The sequence below is a fragment of the Parambassis ranga genome, chromosome 8 (genome assembly GCF_900634625.1).
Source record: "Parambassis ranga chromosome 8, fParRan2.1, whole genome shotgun sequence".
Lineage (NCBI taxonomy): Eukaryota > Metazoa > Chordata > Actinopteri > Ambassidae > Parambassis > Parambassis ranga.
This window is the reverse complement of record NC_041029.1, coordinates 1,844,485-1,868,563: the sequence shown is the minus strand read 5'-3', so window position 1 is coordinate 1,868,563 and position 24,079 is coordinate 1,844,485. Positions and strand designations below refer to the sequence as shown.

The 24,079-nt window shown below is 42.1% G+C and overlaps 3 protein-coding genes across 3 annotated transcripts; all 3 read right to left on the bottom strand.

The window, feature by feature from the left end:
* Window positions 1-6,603: 6,603 nt before the first annotated feature.
* On the bottom strand, window positions 6,604-7,823 carry cenpx (centromere protein X). The gene is made up of 5 exons (XM_028411183.1): window positions 7,705-7,823; window positions 7,402-7,453; window positions 7,283-7,336; window positions 7,068-7,156; window positions 6,604-6,745 (listed from the first exon to the last, which is right to left on the bottom strand). The coding sequence occupies exons 1-5, from the start codon at window positions 7,738-7,740 to the stop codon at window positions 6,731-6,733; spliced, it is 246 nt and encodes an 81-aa protein (XP_028266984.1). The 5' UTR covers window positions 7,741-7,823; the 3' UTR covers window positions 6,604-6,730.
* Window positions 7,824-8,267: 444 nt separating this feature from the next.
* On the bottom strand, window positions 8,268-9,432 carry LOC114439324 (heterogeneous nuclear ribonucleoprotein A2 homolog 1). Its single transcript, XM_028411180.1, has 5 exons — window positions 9,403-9,432; window positions 9,174-9,265; window positions 8,919-9,014; window positions 8,672-8,818; window positions 8,268-8,303 (listed from the first exon to the last, which is right to left on the bottom strand). The coding sequence occupies exons 1-5, from the start codon at window positions 9,413-9,415 to the stop codon at window positions 8,289-8,291; spliced, it is 363 nt and encodes a 120-aa protein (XP_028266981.1). The 5' UTR covers window positions 9,416-9,432; the 3' UTR covers window positions 8,268-8,288.
* A 478-nt stretch (window positions 9,433-9,910) lies between these two features.
* On the bottom strand, window positions 9,911-17,491 carry tmc6a (transmembrane channel-like 6a). The gene is made up of 18 exons (XM_028411170.1): window positions 17,308-17,491; window positions 15,844-15,959; window positions 14,791-14,947; window positions 14,632-14,719; window positions 14,270-14,542; window positions 14,033-14,190; window positions 13,815-13,959; window positions 13,455-13,598; window positions 12,718-12,872; window positions 12,473-12,545; window positions 12,237-12,334; window positions 12,058-12,153; window positions 11,912-11,987; window positions 11,684-11,817; window positions 10,823-10,999; window positions 10,639-10,717; window positions 10,394-10,480; window positions 9,911-10,183 (listed from the first exon to the last, which is right to left on the bottom strand). Exons 1-17 carry the CDS (start codon window positions 17,361-17,363, stop codon window positions 10,403-10,405), a joined length of 2,103 nt encoding a protein of 700 aa, XP_028266971.1. The 5' UTR covers window positions 17,364-17,491; the 3' UTR covers window positions 9,911-10,183; window positions 10,394-10,402.
* Between the last annotated feature and the right edge of the window lie 6,588 nt (window positions 17,492-24,079).

Below are 24,079 nucleotides of genomic sequence, written 5' to 3'. Positions count from 1 at the left end.
AGTTAGCCCAGATTTCACCCACTCTCAATAATTCAAATACAAAGCTGGCTGTGTTTGTCTATCTCTATCAGTTCCACATTTGAAGGTTTTTCCTTCAAAAACCATGTCTCTAGACATATAAGATGGACTTAAGTAGTTTACTCAGCTGTGGATGAACAAGTTCTGCTTCCTGTCTTGGAGTGAAGACTGGAATGGTTCTGAGTGCGTTATATTGTTGCTAAGCATCCAACCTTCTTTTTTTATATTGTGACAATATTGGATTCTTTCAACCAAGAAGGCTTTAGTGTGGGGATGGGCTCACATGTTTTTATAACCTCAGGAGCACAGTGCATACACTTTTCAGGGGGTTTTTCACATGGTCAGCAGTGCTGACGGCACCATGACACATTTGAATGTAGTAATTGTAATCAATTAAACAACAGCAAATATTTGAAGTTAAGTTGTATTGCCCCATTTACAGAGACACCAAGAATCTCTTGGATTCATTTTCAGTAACTCTCTGTCCCTCCATTCTTTTGCAAACCACCAGCCTTGCAGTAAAGAGAGCAGTGATGCCTAGAAAGGGAGGTCTGGGTGACGCTGCTCTCTTCTGGATCCCCAGCTGCTCCCAAAGAGCCCTGGTCTCTGGCTTCCACCTCAACCGGTGCCTCTAAATGTGGACTCTCTTGGATTTGGACTCTCAAAACCCAAATTTAATGACCATAGGTGTGGTAGATGAGAAAATGGCCTCATGACTCATGACTTTTTTTTTGCAAAAACTACAGAAGAGGGACCTTCTGGCAGAGGATCTGGCCAGTCTTCTGACCCCTTTTTCTTTGTGGATTCGACCCTTCGACACTGAAACTCCTTCACCTAGAACAGTCTCTGCCTTCAGCTGGAGGGGCATGCAATTAGCACAGAGGACTGGTCTTTGGTGTTTACATACTTAGACACATCAGAATCACTATGCAAGATATAGTCTCCCCTCACTGATCACTGATGACCAGGACTGGTTGCAGTAGGACAGATGATTAGATTTTAGATTAAATTAGGATTATCCAGGCAAATCTGAACATTTGCTGTTTTCTTCAGTAAAAAATATGTCCATCTAAGGATGACAGTGAATCAGTCAGTCACTATGAGAAAAGGTAAAGGAGAACGGAAATTCATTGTTTAGCCAAAAGTCTGACAACACAAGCCTCTGCACAGTACGTAAGTTCAATTGAATGGAGCTCATCTTCCCATACTCCATACATCTCTTTGTCTCTGTCTCAGTGTGTTATTGCGGGATGTTGTGTTGTAAGAGATTGAATGGTTTTGGAGTCGGTGCTTTGTTCTATGTACAATAAAGTAAAAGCACCAGAGTCTCCTTTGAAGATCCTTCAAATTTATTGTTGTTTTTCCAAAAGAGGCCATTTTTTTGTTAAATTACAACTCATTGAGAGTGGATCTGCTTCTTTGCTGTTTTTGGAAAGGCTTTACATTTTTATCATCTTTCTGCTTCACCAGGGGGAGATAGGCGAGACTAGAGCACTGGACCACCTTCAAAGGTCAGAGGTCGTTTTTGTTGGCACCCTCTTCTTCAAGTATATTCTTGGTTATTATAAATTCTCCCTCTTATGGAGGCAAGAATCAAATCGTGTGGTTTGCAGACATCATGCAGCCAACAGTCCCCCTGCACTACCAATCATACATCATCCAAGCTTCCATTGTGGGATGTGAAACTGTACATTAACTCTGTTCTTCTCTCCAGCTCAACATGCTTCCAGGAGCTCTGCTTTATTTCCAGCCTGATGGAGGACAGCTCAGTAAATCATCGCTCTTGGTTTTTTCATGCCAGAAATAGAAAAGAAACCAGCTTGCTTGTTGTATATCCTTTACCCAAAGATAAAATGCCTTTGTGAGTAGTGGCTTGCTCTGTCACCCATTGACCCCACAGTTTCACCTTATACAGAACTTTCTCATTGTGGTATGAAGCACTAAAATACACGTTCAAGATAAAATGTTTAGAAACAGAATGTAAAATCGCTTTGTTTCAGAATTTGCCAACATATTTCAAAATGATACTTGGAGTGATTAATCATGCGTGTTGTGTGTTTATGGAATCCACAGGATCCAATTTACTATATGGACTGGAGCACTGTTAATAGATGTATTTCTTTGAGGTATGTGCAACAGCCTGACAGAAGCCTACAAGATGTTTCTCAGTTACAGGAACAGGGCCTATTGCAAGCTTGTGTGATCATTTTCAGGGATCACCTCTTTATCAGCTCTTTGGCAGTATGGCTCCTGCAGTCAAAACACCTATTCTGTGTTAGCATAGAAAGGACATGCGTCAGACTACCAATGTAGTCTCTTTGGTCTCGACTTAACAATGACTTTGGGGGTGGTCCATGGTTGTATTAGTCAAAGACCAAAGCAAAGTGGGGTCATCACCTGAAATCCACAAATACCAATATAATTCCAGGCCACCTGGCATTCACTATGATAGAAAATGTTTTTACAAGCGGCCCTTTAATTCTGCACTGCCTCAATATCAATGAAATACAAGTGGAGTGACATGCAACACAGAGTGAAATCATCATTACTCATGTCTTTGAATCTGTATCACAATGCATTACTGCTCAGGCCTGACAGGAAGCAGTCAAAGAAACACTTCATTTGACCTCTGACCCAAACGGCCTGACCTCTCTGGCAGTCTGACATCAGACATAAAAGCTATTTCAAGTGTCCCAACATGCTATATGCTCACCTTTGTATTTGTGGAGGTAAATTGTGAGAGCCTTAAACAAACAACATGAATTCTCAGCATATGTTTACAGTGGCTTGGGGATTTGTGGGCTTAAGTAAAGGCAACTGGACTTAAAGACATGTCATGCATTTGTCTTCTGGTGAGGTGCTATTGCAATGAATATTAGCCCACTGCCCAGGCTTCACATGTCTGATTAAATCATTTGACAAGTCTAACAAAGGCCAACCTCACACTGTGCTAGCAGTCACCAGCTAAAGAGATTTCGGTCATTACTTGGCTTCTTTTTAAATATCATCAAACAACAGCCCTTTCATCATTCCAAGTGTGTGACCTTCAGGTTCGCAGCTTCTGTAAGCTTGACTGGCAGATCCTGTGACGGTCAGTAGTGGAGTATTTTTATATCAAGGCTTTTGATGAGGCCTAAAAATAGAGTGCTCTGCTGACCTTCAGTCCTCAGCAACTCATTTGGGGTACAAATCCACCTACTGCACACACACCTTTTTGACGTCACCTTAAGTGTTTTTTATTTTTAGATACTCCCAAAATTAATTGAAGGGTCTTGTTTCATTAAGTTTGTTATGTAAGGGGATTACTCTGTTGTTACTGCCTGGCCCCTGACCATGTAGACTACCACACATAGCAGGGAGTTGGAGACAGTCAGAGGGGACTTGGCGTGGTAGAGGAGGGTAAGGTAGTTGAGGTCGTAGTACAAGGTCCTGAAATAACCCAGCTGTGGGCCTAATTGTACATCTCTCTTGCTCCCTTTTTCCTTTTTCAGCTGCGTGCCAAGGTCTTTGACCTTATCATCCACTTGACTGGTTCCGGAAGAATCCTTTCCGCCCCTGTGGCTACCAAAGCTCCAGCCAATATACAGAGCACAGCAGCACATCTACATCCACAGACTAACAGCCAAGTGCCACAACCATTTAGGGGTGATCCCACCAGAGCGCTCAAGTTGCTCTAACTGCCAGGTATGTTCTAATCATCCCAGTGTGGGCTCCATGGCTCCTTAACAAAGCACCACAGGACTCTAGGCCCCTTAGAGAGGCCCGGGGCCTCCCAGAAGCCTCCTGTCACAGCAGCATACGCAGTCAACACAGATGCCGTCCTTACATTTACATTCCCTCAACACAGGTAAGCCTCCTGTAAAACGCATGCACACCTTGCCCGGCTGTTTGGAAGAAGTGAAAATGTTAGCAACTTTTAACGTGCGGGACATCTGAGCGGAACTTACTCACTCTGGCTCATCTGAAGCATTAATTCATCGATAGGCAGTTCCACGCCCATGCGGGGGCCACAAGGGCCTCTCGTCTCCTGAGCCCTTCTGCATCACAGCCCCAGATGAAGCCCAACACTAGAGTCACAACACCCAAGCACGTACATGTACACAAGCATCCAAGAACACATGGACACCATCACATATTTTTAGCGCAAGTCATTTGGAAAGTGGAGAAGAATCACAAAAAGCTGCTAGCATTAGATTTTCCCTCAGATTTGTTTTACAATTGAAATGAATGTTGTACAGTAATACAATAACAATGTGCGTTTTTTGACAGAAGCATGTTTTATGAGCCATATAGGTCTATAGACAACAAAATGGGCCGTAATCAACAAACTGTAAAGGTAGCTTTAGATGGTGTGAACAAAACAGAACAAAAAGCACAATGCAAAATTTAACATAACACCAACATAGCCTCATAATTAACTTACTTTACATAACACAAGTACCACAGAAATGTGGCATATTTTCAGCTGTGTCTCCAGTCAGTAACAGTGGACAGACTGATTTTAGGCCACATCATTGCAGGTGCTGCTACAAAACTGCTACTGACCAAACTATCAGTATCTTCGAGCAATGAGGGGGGCCTGATAACACAGGGTACACCTGTAGGCCTACCTAAAGAAGTGTCTGTCAACAATCCCTGCCTTAAACACTTCAGTTGACTTTATTAGTAACAGATCGGTAGATTTAGAAACAGAGGCTGGTTTAACGCTGCAAAGCAATCATGGACGTGTGAACATGTTTTGGCTGCCACCTTAAACCCCTCCAGCACACCCGAGTGCTACAAAATCATGCAGAAATCAGGAATGGTAATGTCATTTTTCCCCGAAACGATGACATTTCAGGTTTTTCAACCAGTGCTCCGCCATGTCTGAGTGTTGCTTAGACGCTCTGTAATCCTATTGGCAACTCAGGAACCAATCGGACGGTCGTGCACTATCACATGATCTGCTAATATTTAATTGTAGAGCCTTGTGCTTTCACGTGGTGTGCCAAAGAGTGTCAGTGGAAGCGATAGTTCGCTCTTCTGACTATGGGTGTTGTTGACACGGTTGTAAAGCTCTGAACAAAAGAAAAAGACGCGTAGAGGACGTCATCCACCTGGAAAGAGCGTCATTCTGCATACCACTGTTATATATTGTTATTTCTCTATGGGAACGTTTTATTTGACTAATACACTATTTTCACCATTTTATTGGGTTCCCTAAAGAAGTCAGAAATTCACTTTTGCGCCGACATTTTACAGCTGAGTGTCTGCCAGAAACTAGTGCTGATGTGGAAGTCTGTATGACGAGCTGCCAGAGTCAGATTAATTAATTTAATTGCTATTAATCTTAAAGGTTTGAATCATTTCTGTTATTATTCAACATATAAATACATACGTGCATAAAGTATAAGAACATCCTTATTTATATATAAAGGCGAATGGTCAGCAGCAGATCAGCCACTTACTGCTAGGGGGTGCTGCAGCACTCCTACTTCCCACGGCCTTGCAAACACATAACAAATTTCACATGCATGCCAAAGAAATGCTTTAACTCTCCTAACACCTCCCTAACTGTTTTTCTATGTTTAATAATACTGGCTTCAGAGTTGTCATAAAAGGACGTACAGGGGGAAAAGTTGAAGGTTGAGAAATGTATAATATATATATTTCTCATGTTCAAAGAGGACAGCTACATGGATATTTTAATTCAACTAATACACAAATACAAGAACTCAAAGGAGGGTTTAATGCATTAAATGCTGCTATTTAAAAAGCATAGACTATTTATTCATTAAACAAAAAGCATTTCCCTTTCAGTGCTCCTCACCCTTGATCCTCTGAAGGCCTGCACTGGAAAATACCCTTAGGAAACACAAAGATGCTGGGTCAAATTCCAGGTGCTGTGTCCTTGAGCACATACTGGCTTTGCTTGAATTGCTTCCTATTGTACATGTGCAGCACAAGGAGTCACCAAAGAGCCAACAAATGAAAAGTGCAGTGTTATACATCTATGATGACTCACAGTGAAGACACTAGTCTCTGGAGTCAGAAAACCCCACATTACCCTGGAGTCCCCCTCCATGCTGTGATTAAAGCAGAGAACCCCCTCTGCTCCTCACCTCCTCTGTTTATTTACCTTTAGAATTACACCCTGCTCTTCTTGGACCATGTTCCAATGTGTTTTTGTTATTTTTCCCTTTCAAATAGAATATCTACATGTGTGGTCTCTGGTCATGTTTGGCTAACACATGCACACATAGATGCACACACACACACACCCATTCAACTTTCCCTGGTTGCCAGAGGCCACCCCCCCCCCCCCCTTCACCACCTCCAACTAAACATTGCAGGACAGCAAAAGGGAACTTCAAAGTGGCCGGAGGAGGTACTCCGTTTTCCTGGCACTTGTCATCATCTAAGGGACCGGCTGCTCCCTTATTACTCTAATTGCTTCCAACTGCTCCTGGAGGCTTTGATGAAGGGCACCATGGAGCATGTTGGAAGCACCTGTTGTTGCACAGGTGGCCCCTTACTGTGGGTTGGAGCATGTGGACAGCAATGCTGCTTTCTATTTTTAAGTCAAATAAATAAAGAATGACAGTATTAATGTTACCTCATATTCAGATTTAATTAATAAGTTGCAACTACGCATAACAAAAAGAAAAAAGAAATCCCTGCTTGAACTGCAAGATGGAACTAGCGGCTCTCTGGCTCCATCTGGTGGCATCGCTTAGAAGTCCATAAGCTGAAAAATAGGATGATGTGAAATGAAACTTTTTTCATAAATAAATGAATAAAAATGACCATTTATAATGGTGGAAGTATTTGGGTGATGTTATCCAATGTTTAATTTGCTAACTAGTTAAGAGTTCAGTCATATTCATAGCAACAAATTCTGGAAGCATCTACAGGAAACTGTAGAAATTATGCAAATTACAGTAAAAACAGCGTAGCAATGTAAAAGCACCAACCGATATGACAAAAGGGACGCATTGTTTGCATTGAATGATCTGAATATATGGCTCCCGGACACAATATTAAGACACAAATGTGATGGAGCTACGCACCAGCTGAGGAAGGATCTTTTCAAAATGTTCAATGTCTACTTGGTCACAGTCCTCAGATTCAGCCTGTTTCTGAGACCTCACAGCAGCCTCTGGAGAGAACACATTTAGATGGATCATCAACCGACAGAGACATGACAGTGACTTAAATAATGTGTGTGAACATATGTATACAGATATATCTTCAACTTTTCTCACATCTGCATCGAGCTCCTTACCTTTGACAAATATTTGCAGCATTTCCGCCATAAGCAGCGCAGCGTCACCGCCCACTGTAACAGACACACACCTGTAAGTCAAGCCGTCACACACATGGACAGATATTCATCCAACTCACGCTTGGTTTTGTCCTCAGTAAAGAAGCTTGACAACAGCTTGCTCACGGTGTCCTGTATACAAGAACAGACATGTAACGGCCTCGCTTCAGAAGCCAAGCTGCAGCTTCCATCACTACAATGACGCTATGTACAGAGAGCCTTCAGAACCACTGGACCTCTTCTGTTCGGCTCAGAATCTATTTACCCGATTTATTTCCGAGATGTACGTAGACGAATGGACGCGTACACTTACAGGACATGTAACAGAAACGTTGGCTTTAGGTGTCCTCTCAGACAGAAAAGGGGAAATGATTCTTTGTTACCTTTTTAAAGCAAACATCTGCATCTGCCTCCGCCATGTTCACACAGTGCGGAAGAAGGTTGGCGCTCTGCGTCCTTATTGGCTGTTCATCTGCTACGTAGTTTGGACCGCCCCTTTCAGAGAGCGAAGATCAGTTTGCGCGGTGACAGAGTGCCTGTTCCTCTGAAACACATCTTAAACTCGAACGCGTCCATTAGCAGCTTAGGTCCAGACTGCACCTTTACTAATATGGATTTATAGTCTGTGTCTGTTGTTCTAGCAGAGCTCCTACTAGAACAGAACAGGTCTACAGAACACAGACACTATCGTCTCATAGCTAATTGATTTATTATGTTTGAAGCATATGTACAAAAGCAAACTCATGTACATTTATATAGATGTAGAGAAATGAAAAGAAGATGCTGCAATGGTCAAAATCTGACTATTGATTACAAATCATTTGATTGATTCCTTTGTTTTAAGTGTAGGCAACATATAGGGAGTTATTCATTGGATTTATCTTCTAACCGCTGAGCGTCCTCCAGCATGTAGCCCAGGCCCATTGCTTTAGAAGGGGGCGGAGTCCCCTGCACTCTCGAGTTGTCCTCAATCTGAAAGACACTGATGTACATTTAAAATAAAGTTGTTGAGATTTTAAATGATTCATTTTGTTGTAACAAAAAGTGACAACAACTGAGGGTGAAAATATGGATTAAACCAAAATGATATCATTTGCTTCTTTGACACACTCTCACAGTACAGCACTATTCTTACTAAAATAAAGGGCAGAGGTCACTCTGTTTGGTGATCTAACCTCTGAGTTGACAGCCCTTTATCCAAGTGATGTCAAACATTAAGTGTCCCCATGAATACACACAAGTATAAAGCACACAACTAACATGTCCGTGCACAAATATATACCGATTTTCATGTATGTGCTGTATGCTGTATATACTCGTGTGTTACTAAAAACAGAAACACCTTCTCACCTTCGGACTAACTATCTGTTTCACTTTGACTTCCATGCCTCCGATATAGTGAGGACCAGCCCAGTCTGCACTGTCTGCTTCATTCTCTGTAGAAAAGATCACAAAGGCAACCACCTTATCCTTCCCAGAGGCAGAGCTCCTCTTAATCTGAAATACCATTTCACAGACAGGACGTCAAAACCTCCTAAACCCTCATCAAAGGACAGAAACAACGACACCGATGGAAGAAGGCGGTTTCAGTCTTTACCTTACATGATGTCATGGTGCCCCACTCTCTGAAGTATGCCTGTACGTATGCTTCTTGGAGGTAGGGGTTCAGGTCATATATGACCAACCCATGCTCCTTTTAAATGACAGGAAAATGTCCAGACTATGAAATCATTGTTACAGCTTTGATAAATAAAAATAATTTCCCAGAACATCAGCACTAAGCTAAACATCTTCAAGGAACTCGAGCTGCTTTATTTATGTGCATCTACTGTTAATGTCTGTGGATGCTCACCAGTTCATAGTGTTCAGCCAAAGCAGCCATGCATTTCTTTGGAAGACTGATGTACACTCTTTTTGTAGATGCTGTCTTTGTTTCCATTTTAACTGGAAGGAAGGAATGTTTTCTATTTAATCATTACCCAATAATAAAAACACTGAACTAGATTTATGTACAAATAGAAACATCATGTCCTTTGTTTCTAAAAGACTAAAATAATGAAATGATGCAGGAATGTACTCACCACAGTCCCTCATTGAGATGCATATAAAAGATGAAGTGCTCTTTTTAGTGGCCCAACTCTGTATTTATAAAGTTTCATTTTACATTGCATGGAAAACTCCTCCCACATTCTTCTTCCTGATGCTCGCTGGTCATTTGAAGGTCATTATATGATGAGTGACATTTCAAGTCAATCAGGTTTTTAGCTCTGCAGAATTTAAAGGTTATAGTAGATGCCATCTTCTGTGTGACAGTAAGGAACAACAAATGAATTCCAACAGAGATATAAGAATATAAAAGAGGGTCGGAGAGGCATGAAACGCTCAGATGTATCAGTAGAAAGCAGTCAAATTATTCTCAGCAGTTTCAGTCCCAACTGACGGTCTATAAAAAGATGTCTTTTATGAAAACATTTATTTTATTACAGTAATTTCATTTATTTATAAAATGTACATTTAGTTAATTTTTATTTTCCATTTTTATTTAATTATTTCCATTTCTAATAGGCAACTACAGGGTGGGGGGGGGGCATGTTGAAGCTTGTTAAAAATTTGCTGCACAACATTTAGACAATGGGGGGGGGCATCTGTGGAAATGTCATTAGCACCATTAGTAATATATCATTATATTATTATTATAATATGCTCATACTGATTTACCCACTGTTTCTTATATTTACAGGTGAAAGTTGTATGGATATTATTGACACACTGGAAAATATTGATGGCACATTGATGGAATGATCATCCATGGATGGTTGATGAGTCCAGCTGCTTTACAGCAACATGTAGCAGGAACAACAGCTATAACACAGATCAGAAAAAAATTCCATCATCAAATATTATTGATTAGGTTTTAGGTTAAAAAATGTTTTTTCACTCTAAAAATATATGTATTTTGATTGGCTATTGCTCAGTATGTCATCATCCATTAGCACCCACTTACCCCAACGACATTAATATTGCACACATAAAAACACACTGAGCAACTACAATGTATAATAGAAAAAGTACCTGCCACATTTATGAAGGGGACACCAGACTATTCTGTTCACAATCCGTTTGCAGTTTGGTGATCAGAAACATTTTATCCTTCCCTTCCTGTATAGGATAAATACAGAAAAACAAAACAATATCAATGAAATGTGTACGTGCTTGCATTGTGCCTATAATAAATATAAATATATATATATAAATATGTTGTAAAAAAAAACATTTGAACTTGGGTTTGTATAAAAAACAACAAAGCTTACACATACATTTTCAAGTTGCTTTTCTAATAGTCCAATGACTTTTCTTTGTCCATCCACAACTTGAGTGTGAAAATATATCACCATTCTGTGGGCAAAAGCACATTTTAAAGACCCCGAAGCCCCTTCACATAAAGTGAGTAAGTAGGTGGTACCATTGCTGAAGGAAAGTACGATACTCATCAATACTCACAGAAGAACTCCAGCGCAAAGAAAAGTGAACAGTGGCTTCTCCACCAGGACTTTATAGGTCCAGCTGAGCCAATACAGGTTTGGATTAGTCTTTTCCAGCTGCTGGGCCCACAGCTGCCCTATCTCAAATGCTGTGGTGAGATTCCTGAAAGGGCCACACTCTGATGAGGGTTTAACCCTGTATACAACAGACAGGCGGATTCTCAGAATGCTGTTAAAGACTCAACTCCTAAGGAAATAAAGGGACTGATATTTAAAGGTTATCAAGAAACCACATAAAATATATAGAACTAAAGAATAACATTTCTCTAATCTCTTTTTAGCTATGTAAAAATGTGAAATGAATTCACACTGCCCATAGTCATTCTAAGGTAGAGTCCTGCAGCAGACACAAGCCCCCCAGGAAGGACGGGGACTGTTGTGTTATGTTGTTGATGATCAGCATGGAGTCACAAGAAGTCAAAAACTGCTTATTATTCTACTCTTACTACTTCACCTTAGTTTATATTTCTAACCTGTTGTTTTATATATGTATACACGGAGCACCTGGAATGAAAGCAAGTTCCCCCTGGGATCAATAAAGTATTTCTGATTCTGATTAGAGGTTGTTAGGTGAAAGAAAGGACCCAGAAGATTTTACTTCAACAACAAGGTCCAAGCCACTGACATGTTACAAGCCATTTCGGTGACTAAGGCACTAGGGCAACAAAGAGCCTCTGTCTGTTTCTCTTTCTGTTCCACTGTAGTTCATATCTCACTGTCTGGCAACTCTTCAAAGTTCTTCAGAATACTAGTGACGTTGTGCAATGTACATTGTCTGTGCAGACACTTCTCCTTGACACGACACAGTGTTTGTACTCACATCACCATTGCATAAGTGATGAACATGGCAGCACCAAAAAATGAGGGGAAGCACAAAAGAGAGATGAAAAGTGTTGTCATTTGAGTGGCCTTCCAGGGCTTCTTAGGAACCTGACAGCTGAGCTTTAGGCTGGTCTGGAGAAGGAAAACATTAGTGAGCGTGCAAGCTATGTTTGCTATGCAGTCTAGGTATGACGGTGACACGAACATCCAAAGACACACCACCAACCTTCTTTATGTAAAACAGCACAAACAGTTTTATCAGTTGGACAGCCGGAAGAAGAGGAGCGACCAGCACTCCAAACCTGGAGAATGTTATGGTGTTAGGAACGTCATTTGTTTTCAAATACGTATGGGCTGAATTCTGCATATTACCAAGTAAGAGTTTGCCCATATATGAGGTCCAGCACATTCTCAGCAATGTCAAACGCTTGCTTTCTATTTCTTCTCCACGATTTTGGGGAAAATATCCTGGAAGCAGGATGACACATTTTGAAAGTGAACATTAATCATAGATCAAAGCTGCTTAATTGGAAGGTAAAGCACACACTTGCCTCCACAGAAGCTCTCCCAAAACAGTGTATAGCACTATGAATATGAAGTCCATCATCAGCAGCCGATAAAGCTCCTGCCCAACAAAACTCTCCCAGCACTTTCAACAAGAGAAGTCAATCATGAGTGACATTTAATCACTTCATGGTGTGAAGTTACTTCATGCAGTGCTCAGAATTACAGAGAAGTACTACGTAAGTGAGGATGTTAATCACAAATCTGTGGGAAAAAGACCTACTGGTTCTACAGCAATCCTCCCCAGCCAGCGGTGACACAGCACTCCAACAACACTGACCTTCAACAGGAGGTTCCTGGGGGGACAAAACAGAGGGCATACAAACTTCCATTTATGGACTTTTTAAATTAACAGCCCACACTGAGTAAAATACAAAAAACCAATGTCCCTGGACACCCTGGGTTTAAGCTAATGTTTAATAAAATAAAAACAAAAAGCAAGTTATTTTAATCTGTAGTTCATTTCACCTGAAGATGGAAACATAGACACACGCCACCGGTGAGTCATATTTCTCTATATGAAGACACACGTTGAAGAGGCCAGGGAGGGACAGGTTAATGGCTGCCACCACTGCAGACAGGAGAAGCAACTCCGTCTCTTTGTTATCTTGCTTTTTGGTGGCCTGTGAAGGAAAGGACAGAATCACAGCGATGGCTGCAGTTCTACCTTTTAGGTCTATGTATGAGGTATGTATGGTCTGTGGTGCAACTGAAGCTGATTTTTTAGGGCGGAATATAAAAATGATGTTACCCATATTTTTTGTGAATATCTGTGAAACTCAAGAGAGTCAACACAGCTGGAGGTGCTATCTTAGTTTGAAAAAAACAGCTGAAAGTTAAAAGACAAAGTTAGCAACTACCAACGACTTGTTGAGCGCAGGAGAAAGGGGAAGATTGCACCTACCGGTACTTTTTGCAGTTAGGAACAAGGTCACGCTTGAAAACAATGGGTAGTTGTAAAAATATAAAACAAGATTTAGCCTTCTGAATTTATACGAGTCTAAATACAACAATTTTACTATGTTGTAGAAAAACCCCTTACCAGCTGTCAAGAAGGACAATAGGGAAGGTGCCCCTCAAACTATTTGATAAATGTAGTGCCCCCTACAGGTTGAAATGTGGTCCTATTGGCTATTTTCTGCTCTAAAAGTTGTGTCTGGTTACACAGCAGTCGTTGCATGACACTGGCTGATCTTTTGTCTGACCTCTGACAAGTGGTGGACTCCCATAGCAGTCAGAGAGATGCTGCTTAGACACACGGTCCATGCTACTGCATGGACTATGAGACAGTGGAGACGTTGCATGCAGCTCTTCTTGTCTTCACTACGCTTCATTTCAGACACTTGCTCCTGTTGGAGAGAAGCAGCCTTTGTGTTATCAGTGGACGAATTACATTAAGATCATTATTCTCATATGTGCATGCTGAAGAGCCTGAAACCAGTGTGGAAACTTCCTGTGTCTGTATTTGCAGAAGTCAGTTCAGTTTAGTTCATTAACACCTTTTTTCACATTTGGTGCCCACACTGTTGTTGCTTCTTTGTCTGTCCGACTATTCAAGTGCATACTTTGAGTTGAGTGCTGATTTTCTCAGACTGAAGTGTAACTGAAGTCTTCTTGGTAACTTTGAAGTCCCAGGAGCAGTACACCAGTACTGCCAGATGCCCACTGGACTTGAAGACATGAAAATGTCTCCCAAAAGACTTGGACATACTGCAAGACAAGACGAGTAACGCATAATAATGGGAGGCCTGAAATTAAATACACATGTAATAATGCATTGTACCTGTGCACTAGGCTGATGCAGGTAATGAACAAGGTGAATATGATGTTAAAGAAATAGGCTATGGGTATGCAGTATGTCATCTGGGACTCTTGAGTGTTGCAGGGTGGGTGAGCTGCAGAATAGTAGCCATAGAACATCAAGCTCCGAGAAAGGTAACCCTGCCAAAGAGTGAAGAGAGGTCTGGGTCAAAAGTGTGCAACAGGTGTACATGTGGCTGGGATGTAACATACAGCTCACCGTTCCTGCAAGAAACTCCAGGCCGGTGAGAGTGTGAGGATGAGATTCATTATGATGGCGATGATACGGAGGAGGGTAGATGGCCTGAGGAAGGATCAAAAACAGGCCGCTGATGACAACGAGAAACAGGTTAAAAAACCAGAGGGTTCGGAGAAAGAGGAAGTAGGACAGGACTGCGGTGCCAAAACGTCCACTCAGCCTTTTCATGGGTGAATGCCACAGGTGGAGGGACGTGAGAACAGAGAGGCTGCTTAAGAGGCACTGATGCCAAGTCTGATGAGGGAATAAAAACATGTGGCGCTCAATAATAATACGCTCAAAAACCGCATCACACAATGTTGTACAGTAGACTTAGTACTAACCTTTGAGAGGCACATGACTGGATGAAAATAACATGAACTATTCCTCTTGATGAGGGAGCTTCCCCCTGCAGCACTGAAAGCCAGCTGCCTGATGGGAAGTGAAGGAGGGTCAAGTTAAAAGATTGCTGCTGTTCACCATCGGTTTTGTGTTACATTCACCTTAGTTCCTTTTTATGTGCCAGGCTCAGTGGCATGGCGCGCAGCCTCTGCATGCCGTCATTCACTGAGAAGCCTCGTAGGTCAGCCACCAACTGCTCCTTATTGTTTCCGCTGATCTTAGAACCAAACCAATAATTTGCTGCACCTGCTGGTGTTTCTAACAGAGAGAAAGATGTGATCTAGCTGTTAATGGAGCAGTTTGTAGCTTAGCGTCCTCACCTTCACCCACCAGACAGACCATCAATGCCAAGCCATATGCAGGTTACATTACTGGATAATTATGTTTAGAACCACGACAACCGCTGGCTGACATAGTCATTGCATATATAACACACACAAGAATCAGTAAACCAGAACAGGTATACAAAACAGCCAATCAGAGCAGGGCTAAGACACACAACCAGTCAGACTACAAGTACAAAGCAGCAGTGGTTAGTGACTACCAATGGTACTGTCTGCTGTCTTTGACTGTCTGCATATTTTAAGCACTTTGTACTAAAGTGTCATTAATGGACGCTGTATCGGTGAAACAGTGAAAGGCCCATTCATGTCATCTGTAAGCACAAACAACAAGGTTTTAGGATGCAGGTGTTGTTTACTAAACTAAAGCAGCTTTTACGTCTCTTATGTTCCATTTGAATTGCATATGACGCTGCTACAGTGTGTCTACCTAATTAATCTGTGTAACAATATATCATGTAACTGTTGTTCCACTGTACCTACTTAGGTAGACACACTGTAACAGCGACCCCGTAATATACAGTGTTATATGAAATGCTCTCGCACCTGAATAGAAGCGGCTGCTTTTGATTTTGTCATTATTTTTGCTGCATTTCTGTTTTGTTATAATTACTGTGGTTTATTCAGTGGAATGTTGTGGGTTGTTGTAAAAAATGTAAATCTTTGCACTACATCTATGATATATGTTTTAGACACGCTTGGTGTGGGTCACATGGAACATTGTAGGGGGCCGGATTTGGCCAACTGGCCTTGGGTTTGTCGCATGTGGTCTAGATTGTTTTTTTGCAGTTAGCAAGCCATGTTTATTTATACCTTTGCATTTCCCCAAAACTTCCATCTCCATTATGTCAGCACACCTCTTGCTGCTGGTTGCTGGCTCGTCTATGAACTGAAAGGAGGCTTGGCCTGGTTCGCCTCCTTCAGTGTTCCTACAAAGGGAAAAGAGACTAAATTCCAAGGGTTCAAATCCCCTAGTACTTTGCACCCATGTTGGCATATGCTGCATAGGGTTACACATACGAGTACCGCCATGGCAAGAAATAGACACACAATTGGAGACAAAATAAAAAGGTTATGCTTTTTAAATGTTTTCCACATTCTGTATAACAGAACAAAACATTTGAACACTTCATTTTTAACAGTCTTCTTTGGTGAATCAGATTTGATGGTCTCCTGTCGTGGACCCTTGTCTTTAGTGAGCTCCACTGTTTTATCAGTCAGGGTTTGTGCAGGTTAGTCAGTAGCTTTCGCCTTGCCGTCCTGGACTGCTTTATATTTTCTTTGAAGCTATTCAGATCTATCCAGTCTTCTTTCTTCAGGATTACTTTCACCCTCCCCTCAGCATTATACTGCCACCACTGTGTTTGACTATGTTCTTTGGGTCTATGCCTCTCCTTGATTCTCCAAATGATGGCAACCTATCTGTGACCTGACCCTCATACTATTGATCATAAGAACTCTTGGGTCCAAATCTGAGCTAAAGCCAAGGCTCCAGTCTGTTAGGCGCCACAGGATGGCCCCAGATCCCTCCACTTCCTGTCACATTCAGACAGTTAATCAATACAACATAAATTGTATGTGTCACACAGCATGGTTCAGCTCCAGCAGCTCAGCTTCACTATCAACTTTATAGTTCTCTGCAAATCACAGGTTGTTAATGTTGACCTGCTCAGTAAGCTGCATTATCATTTATGCTGGCTTAATGGCATGATATACACATGTATACACACATTTTATTGTAATTATTTTATTATAAATGAATGGTTATGATCAAACATGGCCATGATATAGTCCTTCATTTCATTAGGTATTTTAGCTTTTCCATATCTTTAAATTATGTGATCTTACAGCGGCCAGCTACCCCCTGATGACATTTCAAAATATTATAATATATCATCAAAACCAAACATTACAAATTTAGAAGACAGCAGAATACAGGAAATCACATCACACACATTGCATTTGCTCCAGGCAGTTACTTATTTGACAATGAAGGTGAAGGGCAGAGGGAGGGACAAAACTGTTTCAGTGCTTAAAACTAGAGGTTACCAGTTTCAGTCAGAACGGTAACTCTTTATGAAAAATACAAAAAGGTAAAAGATGCAAAGTAAAGTATTTACAATGGCAGAAACTGTACACTCTGCTTGCTCGCATCCCTAAGCATCACCGGGAGGAGCCATTAAATTCTAGTGATCAAAGACTTCTCATAGGTAGGTTAAGAAAAAGAAAGGTATAGAAATAGACAGAAATAGTCAGACAGATGAAAATAAAACTTACTCATAGTCAGAATCTCTTTCAGAAACGTTGACAGCGAAGTTCTCACTATGCGCCATGGTTCTGTATGATCACCTTTTACTGCACACACAGCTCCGGGGCCAGTCATTAGCTTTTTAACAGGACCAAAAGCAGTAGGCTGTCTCTCAAATTGAAGCAGAGGACAGAATGTACCATCATATGTGGTGCTACAATATAACACCACCAAAAAAAGTGTTGCTTGTTTTGTTTCCTGTGCTAATCTGTCACCTCCTACCCTCAGCCCTTATCAGACCACTGCTGAGACTGCCCCACTGCAAAAAAGAGTGATGCACATGAATGAAGAGCAAAGAGGAAGCAAGAGCTGCCATGTGTACTTCCTGTTAGACAAGTTATTTTTGAGCAGTGCCTGATTTGCAATTAGTACAAAGTGGAGGAAATGTAAGCATGGCTAACATGCTTTGTATAGGGACACAAGAAGTCCCTACTACTACTAATCATCACCATCGTTGTCGTCATCATCATAATAAGAACATACAGACGTCAGGACAAACTAGTGATGAAACTGTCCAATCCAACACAACATGGGTGTCAAAAGCAGTGCTGCTTTGAGGGACATGCTGGAGAGAAGTCTGCAGAGCTGCTAACAACAGTAGACAGGGCCAAGTGACTTGTGTAGAGGTGTCTCAGTGAGGAAATGTGTCACCTCCAACAGCAACTGTCACCATTAAACTTTCATAACACTTGGACTTTGTGAAGCCATAGTCTGACAGGTAACCTGATTAATTCCTCTAAAGCCAACCAAGTGAATATGAGGTCCTCCACCAGATATGAACCATGTTTCCCCACCAAGCAGTTAGAACTGATGAAGCTGCTTGGATGAGCATCGAAATGTCACAAGTCCAGATGCCTTTCTTCAATTGTCTCATCAGCCAACTTTGTGTTGCGTCTCAACAGTACAGCCTTGACACAGGTGTTGATGAGCTTAAGCTTAAGCCACCCCCGTCACCCCACAAGCGAGTCACAAGTTTAACCACCAGCACACCTGTAGGAGCTGAGCAGGATGGCGCAGGCTCAGTAGTGGCAGAAGTACACCTGACTGTACTGACCTTGGTAGGAGCATCTCCACCTTTCCATAGACATAAGCCTGAGAGCATGGACAGGAAGTTCTCAGTCTCCGTGTCTCTGTCTTTACAGGGGCTACACACGGTCTGCCAAAAGGAGTCACAAGACTTTGACTGGTGAAGAATGTGCTTTACAACATTGGTCCAAATTATGACATTTTTAAGCTAACATGCCACTCATACTCACTTAGCCACCAATCAATACATGAGTTAAAAAAGAATGTCTCTACATCCAACTCTATGAACATTTTGGGAAACAATGTTAGAGTCAGTAAATGTGTTCGGCATAGAGGCGTAAACAGACTCAGCATCAAGCAGGGGCAAGCAGCATTACATAAACAACCCTGAGACTACAGAGGGGAAGGCAAGGAGTGACTGTCGGACTCTTCAGACACTACATGGCTTGGCCAAGGGGGACTAGACTGACAGTGGTGCTATGACTGTGCAACTGTTTCAACTCCAGTGCTCCTTAACTAGCCCTGATCTCTCTCTGATAACCATCAATACTCAACGGAACTTCATGAAAAGTCCACTCAGGAAGAGGCTTACATTTCAAAATGCAAGAACCGTGTGGGTCAGGGCAGCGTTTGACAAACATTTGAGCCACATCCTCATTTATGTTTTCAGTGTGCTTTGCCAGTCTACAGTACCCTCTATGGCATGGCCAGCTGCCTTATTCAGTCTAATCCAACAGTCAACTGTATTTCCCTTGTGTTTTGTAGCATAAAAGTCTTCTAGCTGGAGACATGAGGATGCTTCACTGAAATACTTGAGAAGGACAACGTCTTTACAACATCCTTTGCTCTGCCAAATAAATGGCTCATTATTAAGCCTTAGTCCAGTCCTAGTCTTTGTCGTCACCGCTAAATGCCTGGAGCCCCCTGTCAGATGTCAGAACAAATTACACACAATATGTATCGTTACTTTTGTTTGTTTGTTTGTATGCACTAACGACAGACATTGTGTGCGTTAGTTATCCAACAAACACACAAAAGTACAAGTAAATTTGTTCTGGGGGTGGCTATGCATGGTGCCTATGCTCTTATTTTGAAAGGTGCATAGGGCTTCAGGTGTCTGTGGCTCATCAGTGTAATCAAACATAGCTTTAAACCTATTTGCTCTATTTATACTTATTTATACAGCTTTATTCATACATGTGGCTGTTTTGTTTTATAAGCACGTTCCCATTACTTTCTGTGCATGGTATCGACAGTAGGAGTAGTCTCGGAATGTGACGAATCTGCGGAGGCCAACACCAAGCACATCTGGTTACCTGGAATGTCAACAAAGTTAAACTGGAACACTGTTCGGTCTCTACTTTTCTAGCAGTGTCAGTCTTTCTGAAGAAGACAACACAAAACAAAGAAGCCTTTCTGATTTCTCCTCCAGCGATGCAAAGGAGTGCAAAGCAAAGATACATGATGATAAAACATCATAACATGTAAATCAGACTGACGAAGAGAGAATATTACCATGGGAACAGATAACAGAGAGTAGAATCAGCGACACCTGCTGGATGAAACATGGCGGCACACAAACAAAGCTGTATCCAGTTCACAAAACGCACACACCTGAAGAAGACAACACAAAAACATAGAAGTCGCCTTCATTCCTTTGAAATTGTGAAAATTAAAAGTCAATTAGTCAATTCTCTGCAGCACCGCATGTCGTATGTGGCACGAGAAACGAAAACTATGTATGTTGTATGTTAAGTATGGAGACATTAGGTTCTTTAGCTCATACATCAAAGATTAAACAACACTGCCCCCTCCAGCAATGCGAAGAAGCAAGGTGTGTGGAGGCGGAGGGTCTGAGCTACGGGAGCTGGGGAGGACGGAAAGGCGTATGTGCCAAAAAGGTTTTAAACACCAGATGTCGCTTTTGGCAATACAATGACGTGACCTCAGGTCAACCTGTGACATGTTACCACATATATTCCGTCTTGTAGCCTATTGAGAGCACGAATGCAAATATGAAACAGAAAAAAGGCATGTGATTGGAAAGAAAAGTGTATTATCTATACTGTGAGGATTATTATACAGCAGAGAAATGGAAGAGGTAGATCAAAGCACATAAAAGGACACACAGATGGAAGGTAACATGCAACACTGGCTCATGAACCAGCCTGGGACCCTGCCGTGGCTTTATTTTTCTTTTGCCTTTCCCACCTTCTTTCTTCACATCTGACTAATCACATTTGAGTGGACAAAGACACATGTTGAAGACAAATATCTTCTTATCTCCACAGTGCAGCTTCCTTCACAGTGCTACCACACTGCCTGCAAACACACTCCAGGTGGGGCTAAAAGGGTTAAGTGAAGCCAACTGATACCTGTGTGTGTGTGTGTGTTTGTGTGTGTGTGTGTGTGTGTGTGTGTGTGTGTGTGTGTGTGTGTTAGTGTGTGTGTGTGTGTGTGTGTGTGTGTGTGTGTGTGTGTGTGTGTCAGTGTGTGTGTGTGTGTGTTAGTGTGTGTGTCTTTGTGTGTGTGTGTCAGTGTGTGTGTCTGTGTGTGTGTGTCAGTGTGTGTGTCAGTGTGTGTGTGTACATGTATCAGTGATGATCAGAAGGATTCTGCTGATTCATCCAGAGGAATCTTTCCTCGGACGTCCTGGATGAAAAAGGCCTCTGAGCTTATTGAAGGAAGTGAAGATGGACTCACCAGAAACACGGTGCTCCAGACCGCCGAGCAGAACTCCAGCCCCCGGACCAGCGCTAGAAGATGGACGTTGATAAATCATTACGTCAACCCTTGAAAGTAACTAGTACTCTGAGTACTTTTTGGGGAGAGTATTCTGTACTTTTACTGAAGTACTTTTTAACATCAGTACCTGCACATGTGTGTTTTTTACAAAGATATCTGCACGCTCTGAATGTCCGAGCTCTGACAACAACACATGAACCTTCAACACTGACAGCACTTCACCCTCTGTACACAGACCTGCACATCAGCTCATTTTGCTTATTGGATTTCTTGGTTTATTCTTATTTGTGTTGATTCTTGCTCTGTTTTCTTTGATCTTAGTTATGTTGTGGACAAAGTCATGTGAAGGGAGCTGGCACAGTCAGAGGGTCAGTGCTCTGCGTGACCTCTGCTGTGCATTTGACAATGAACGTCTTGGATCTTGAATCTTGAATGGATCCACATTAGCAAAGGAGGTCGGTGCTGGATCAGCGCGGTCCGTCCTTCTTCTCTGCTGATAAAGAGGGAACTAGTGGCTGAGCAAGTTATGGGGCGGAGATCATTAGAACATTAGAAAACGCCGTATGGCGTATGACCAAGCGGCAACCTTCGGGGCTCAGACCTGAAGCCCATGCGGAAGTGTCAAAACCTGTAGTTCACGCTGCAACCACTGGGGGCTGGCTCCAGCAGCGAGTCATTTCCCATAGACTCCCATGTTAAAATGGCCGACTTCACAGCAGAAAAAAACATGTTTACAGCCTGGTACCAAAACCGCTCTGGTCTCAGATGATAGGTTCTCTTCTAGTGTCAGTTGTAGGGGGGGTGAATTTTTTTACAACTCACTGGTTTCAGTTGTATTCTGACTTAAAATTACGCAATAATTATGGGCGTTGCCGCTTGAGTGACAGACGTATCACAACGTGAGTTTCCTGCTTCCACGATCGCCCGCCCCCCTAAACCCCGCTCGTGCCCCCCCCTTTTTGTCCATATTTGGAGTTTTGGCGGACATGACGCTGCCAACATGGCGGCGGTCATCAACGACCTGGAACCTCCCACCGAGCCTCAGAACGGCTCTTCAGAAACAAAAGGATGACGTCACAAAGCTCTGTCCATAGTTTTTACTGTCAATGTGTATGACGTAAAAAACAACGTTTTAAGTGCTGGCGAAATGTGACATGAATGGCTTGCGATACTAATTCGACAAGTTCCGTGACGTCTCCACCTCCCTCTGTTCCTCCACAGGCTCCAAACCGTTTCCTCCGTGCGTTTGATTTCTTCTTGTCTTCTTGTTTCTTGTCTTCTGCACAAACGTAGTGTAGTAACATGTAGCGCCCCCTTTTGGTGTGGAGTTTGAGTTGCAGTATTTGATCTGGGGTTAGAGCTTCAGTATATTTAAATAAGCATATCAAAGAATGAATAAATGGCAATATATATATATTGGAAGTATATCATAAATAAATAATACAGTCATAGTCAAACATGTGTGTTTAAGATGATAACTTCACTTGTGAATAACAATAACTTTGCAGCTGTTTGTGCACCTTTGTAAGCGCCTCCCATTAACACACTCATTGACACTGCAACTATTAAAAGCCGTACACAAGCATGGTGCAGCCTGCACATTCAAATGGTTGTTACAGTGTTTCCAGAAAGAAATCTATGACACTGTACTGTAAGTATAATACTTTGTATTTTTTTACAAACACATATTTTAACATCTCACTTTGTACAAATGAAGATGTGTTCTTGAATGGTTTGGTTCTGTAAATTTGAAAGTGAGTAACAAAAAGATCAGGTCAAGTAAACAAGGTCAAGTCAAGTTTATTTATAAAGCACATTTAAAAAACAACAAAGTGCTGCAGACAGGAGTCAGTCATGTATGAATAACATCAAAGTAAAATAATCAAAGTACAGGAAACAAGATAAAACCTGCATAAAAGTGGTAAAAGCCAAGGTGAACAATGTGAACTAACAGTATGGCTATAAACTGACATGACAGACCCACAATGACCAGAACAGAACATGAGTGGGGACTGTAGCTGCAAACATAGACCCTGATATGAAAGAGTGGAACTGAAAGAATGAAGCAAACACATGGAGAGTGGAGTCGAACCACCAACCTTCCGGTTACGGGACAACCCTGGTATACCGCTGCGCCACTGCTGCCCACATATCAACACACAGGTCAGTGATGACATTCGCCTGGCGAACCACCTCTGAATGAAGTTCACTGTTACGTTTCTCGAGCTCATCAATGTATATCTGAACACTTTCTCTTGCTTCCTGCTCACGTTTTAGCTGATCTTCAAAGGAGGACCTGTCCTCTGACAGCTGGTTTATCTCACTGTCTTTTTCCTGGAAGGTCTTGTTGGCCTTCTGTAGGTCACTCCTCAGAGTGCAGACCTCGTTGGCCAGCTCCTCACACTTGGAAGAACACTGGGTAAGTTCTTCGGCAGCCTTTCTGAGGTTTTCATTTTCTGTTGTGAGCTGTTCACACTTTACCCCTAACTCTAGAGTCTCCTTTTGCTGCTGCGTCAGAGACTGGTGTAAACATTTCAGTGTTTGCTCAAACTCCAGGTCCTTTTTCTCCAACTGTCCGACCTTGGCCTTGCTCTTGGCCAGTTGGTTGCAGACATCAATGTGTTCAACAGACAGGTCAGTGATTAAATTCACCTGAAGAACCACCTCTGAACGAAGTTCACTGTTACGTTTCTCGAGCCCATCAAGGTCTATCTGAATGCTTTCTCTTGCTTCCTGCTCACGTTTCAGCTGATCTTCTAAGGAGGACCTGTCCTCTGACAGTTGGTTTATCTCACTGTTTTTTTCCTGGACGGTCTTGTTGGCCTTCTGTAGGTCACTCCTCAGAGTGCAGACCTCGTTGGCCAGCTCCTCACACTGGGTAAGTTCTTCGGCAGCCTTTCTGAGGTTTTCGTTTTCTTTTGTGAGGACGGTCCCCTTGGCTTTTTTCGGTCTAGTGATCAAGCCAACTGA

What these genes read in the sequence shown, in the direction of transcription:
- cenpx (XM_028411183.1), bottom strand. Translation starts at nt 7,740, where the DNA reads ATGGCGGAGGCAGATGCAGATGTTTGCTTTAAAAAG. An exon ending in CAGATGTTTGCTTTAAAAAG is followed by an intron (nt 7,454 to 7,704) that starts GTAACAAAGAAT and finishes TCTTGTATACAG; the next exon opens with GACACCGTGAGCAAGCTGTT. An exon ending in GCTGCAAATATTTGTCAAAG is followed by an intron (nt 7,157 to 7,282) that starts GTAAGGAGCTCG and finishes TGTTCTCTCCAG; the next exon opens with AGGCTGCTGTGAGGTCTCAG.
- LOC114439324 (XM_028411180.1), bottom strand. An exon ending in TGGCTGAACACTATGAACTG is followed by an intron (nt 9,015 to 9,173) that starts GTGAGCATCCAC and finishes GTCATTTAAAAG; the next exon opens with GAGCATGGGTTGGTCATATA. An exon ending in GCACCATGACATCATGTAAG is followed by an intron (nt 8,819 to 8,918) that starts GTAAAGACTGAA and finishes ATGGTATTTCAG; the next exon opens with ATTAAGAGGAGCTCTGCCTC.
- tmc6a (XM_028411170.1), bottom strand. Translation starts at nt 17,363, where the DNA reads ATGGCGCATAGTGAGAACTTCGCTGTCAACGTTTCTGAAAGAGATTCT. An exon ending in TGGAGTTTCTTGCAGGAACG is followed by an intron (nt 14,191 to 14,269) that starts GTGAGCTGTATG and finishes ACTCTTTGGCAG; the next exon opens with GGTTACCTTTCTCGGAGCTT. An exon ending in AAATCAGCACTCAACTCAAA is followed by an intron (nt 13,599 to 13,814) that starts GTATGCACTTGA and finishes TCTCTCCAACAG; the next exon opens with GAGCAAGTGTCTGAAATGAA.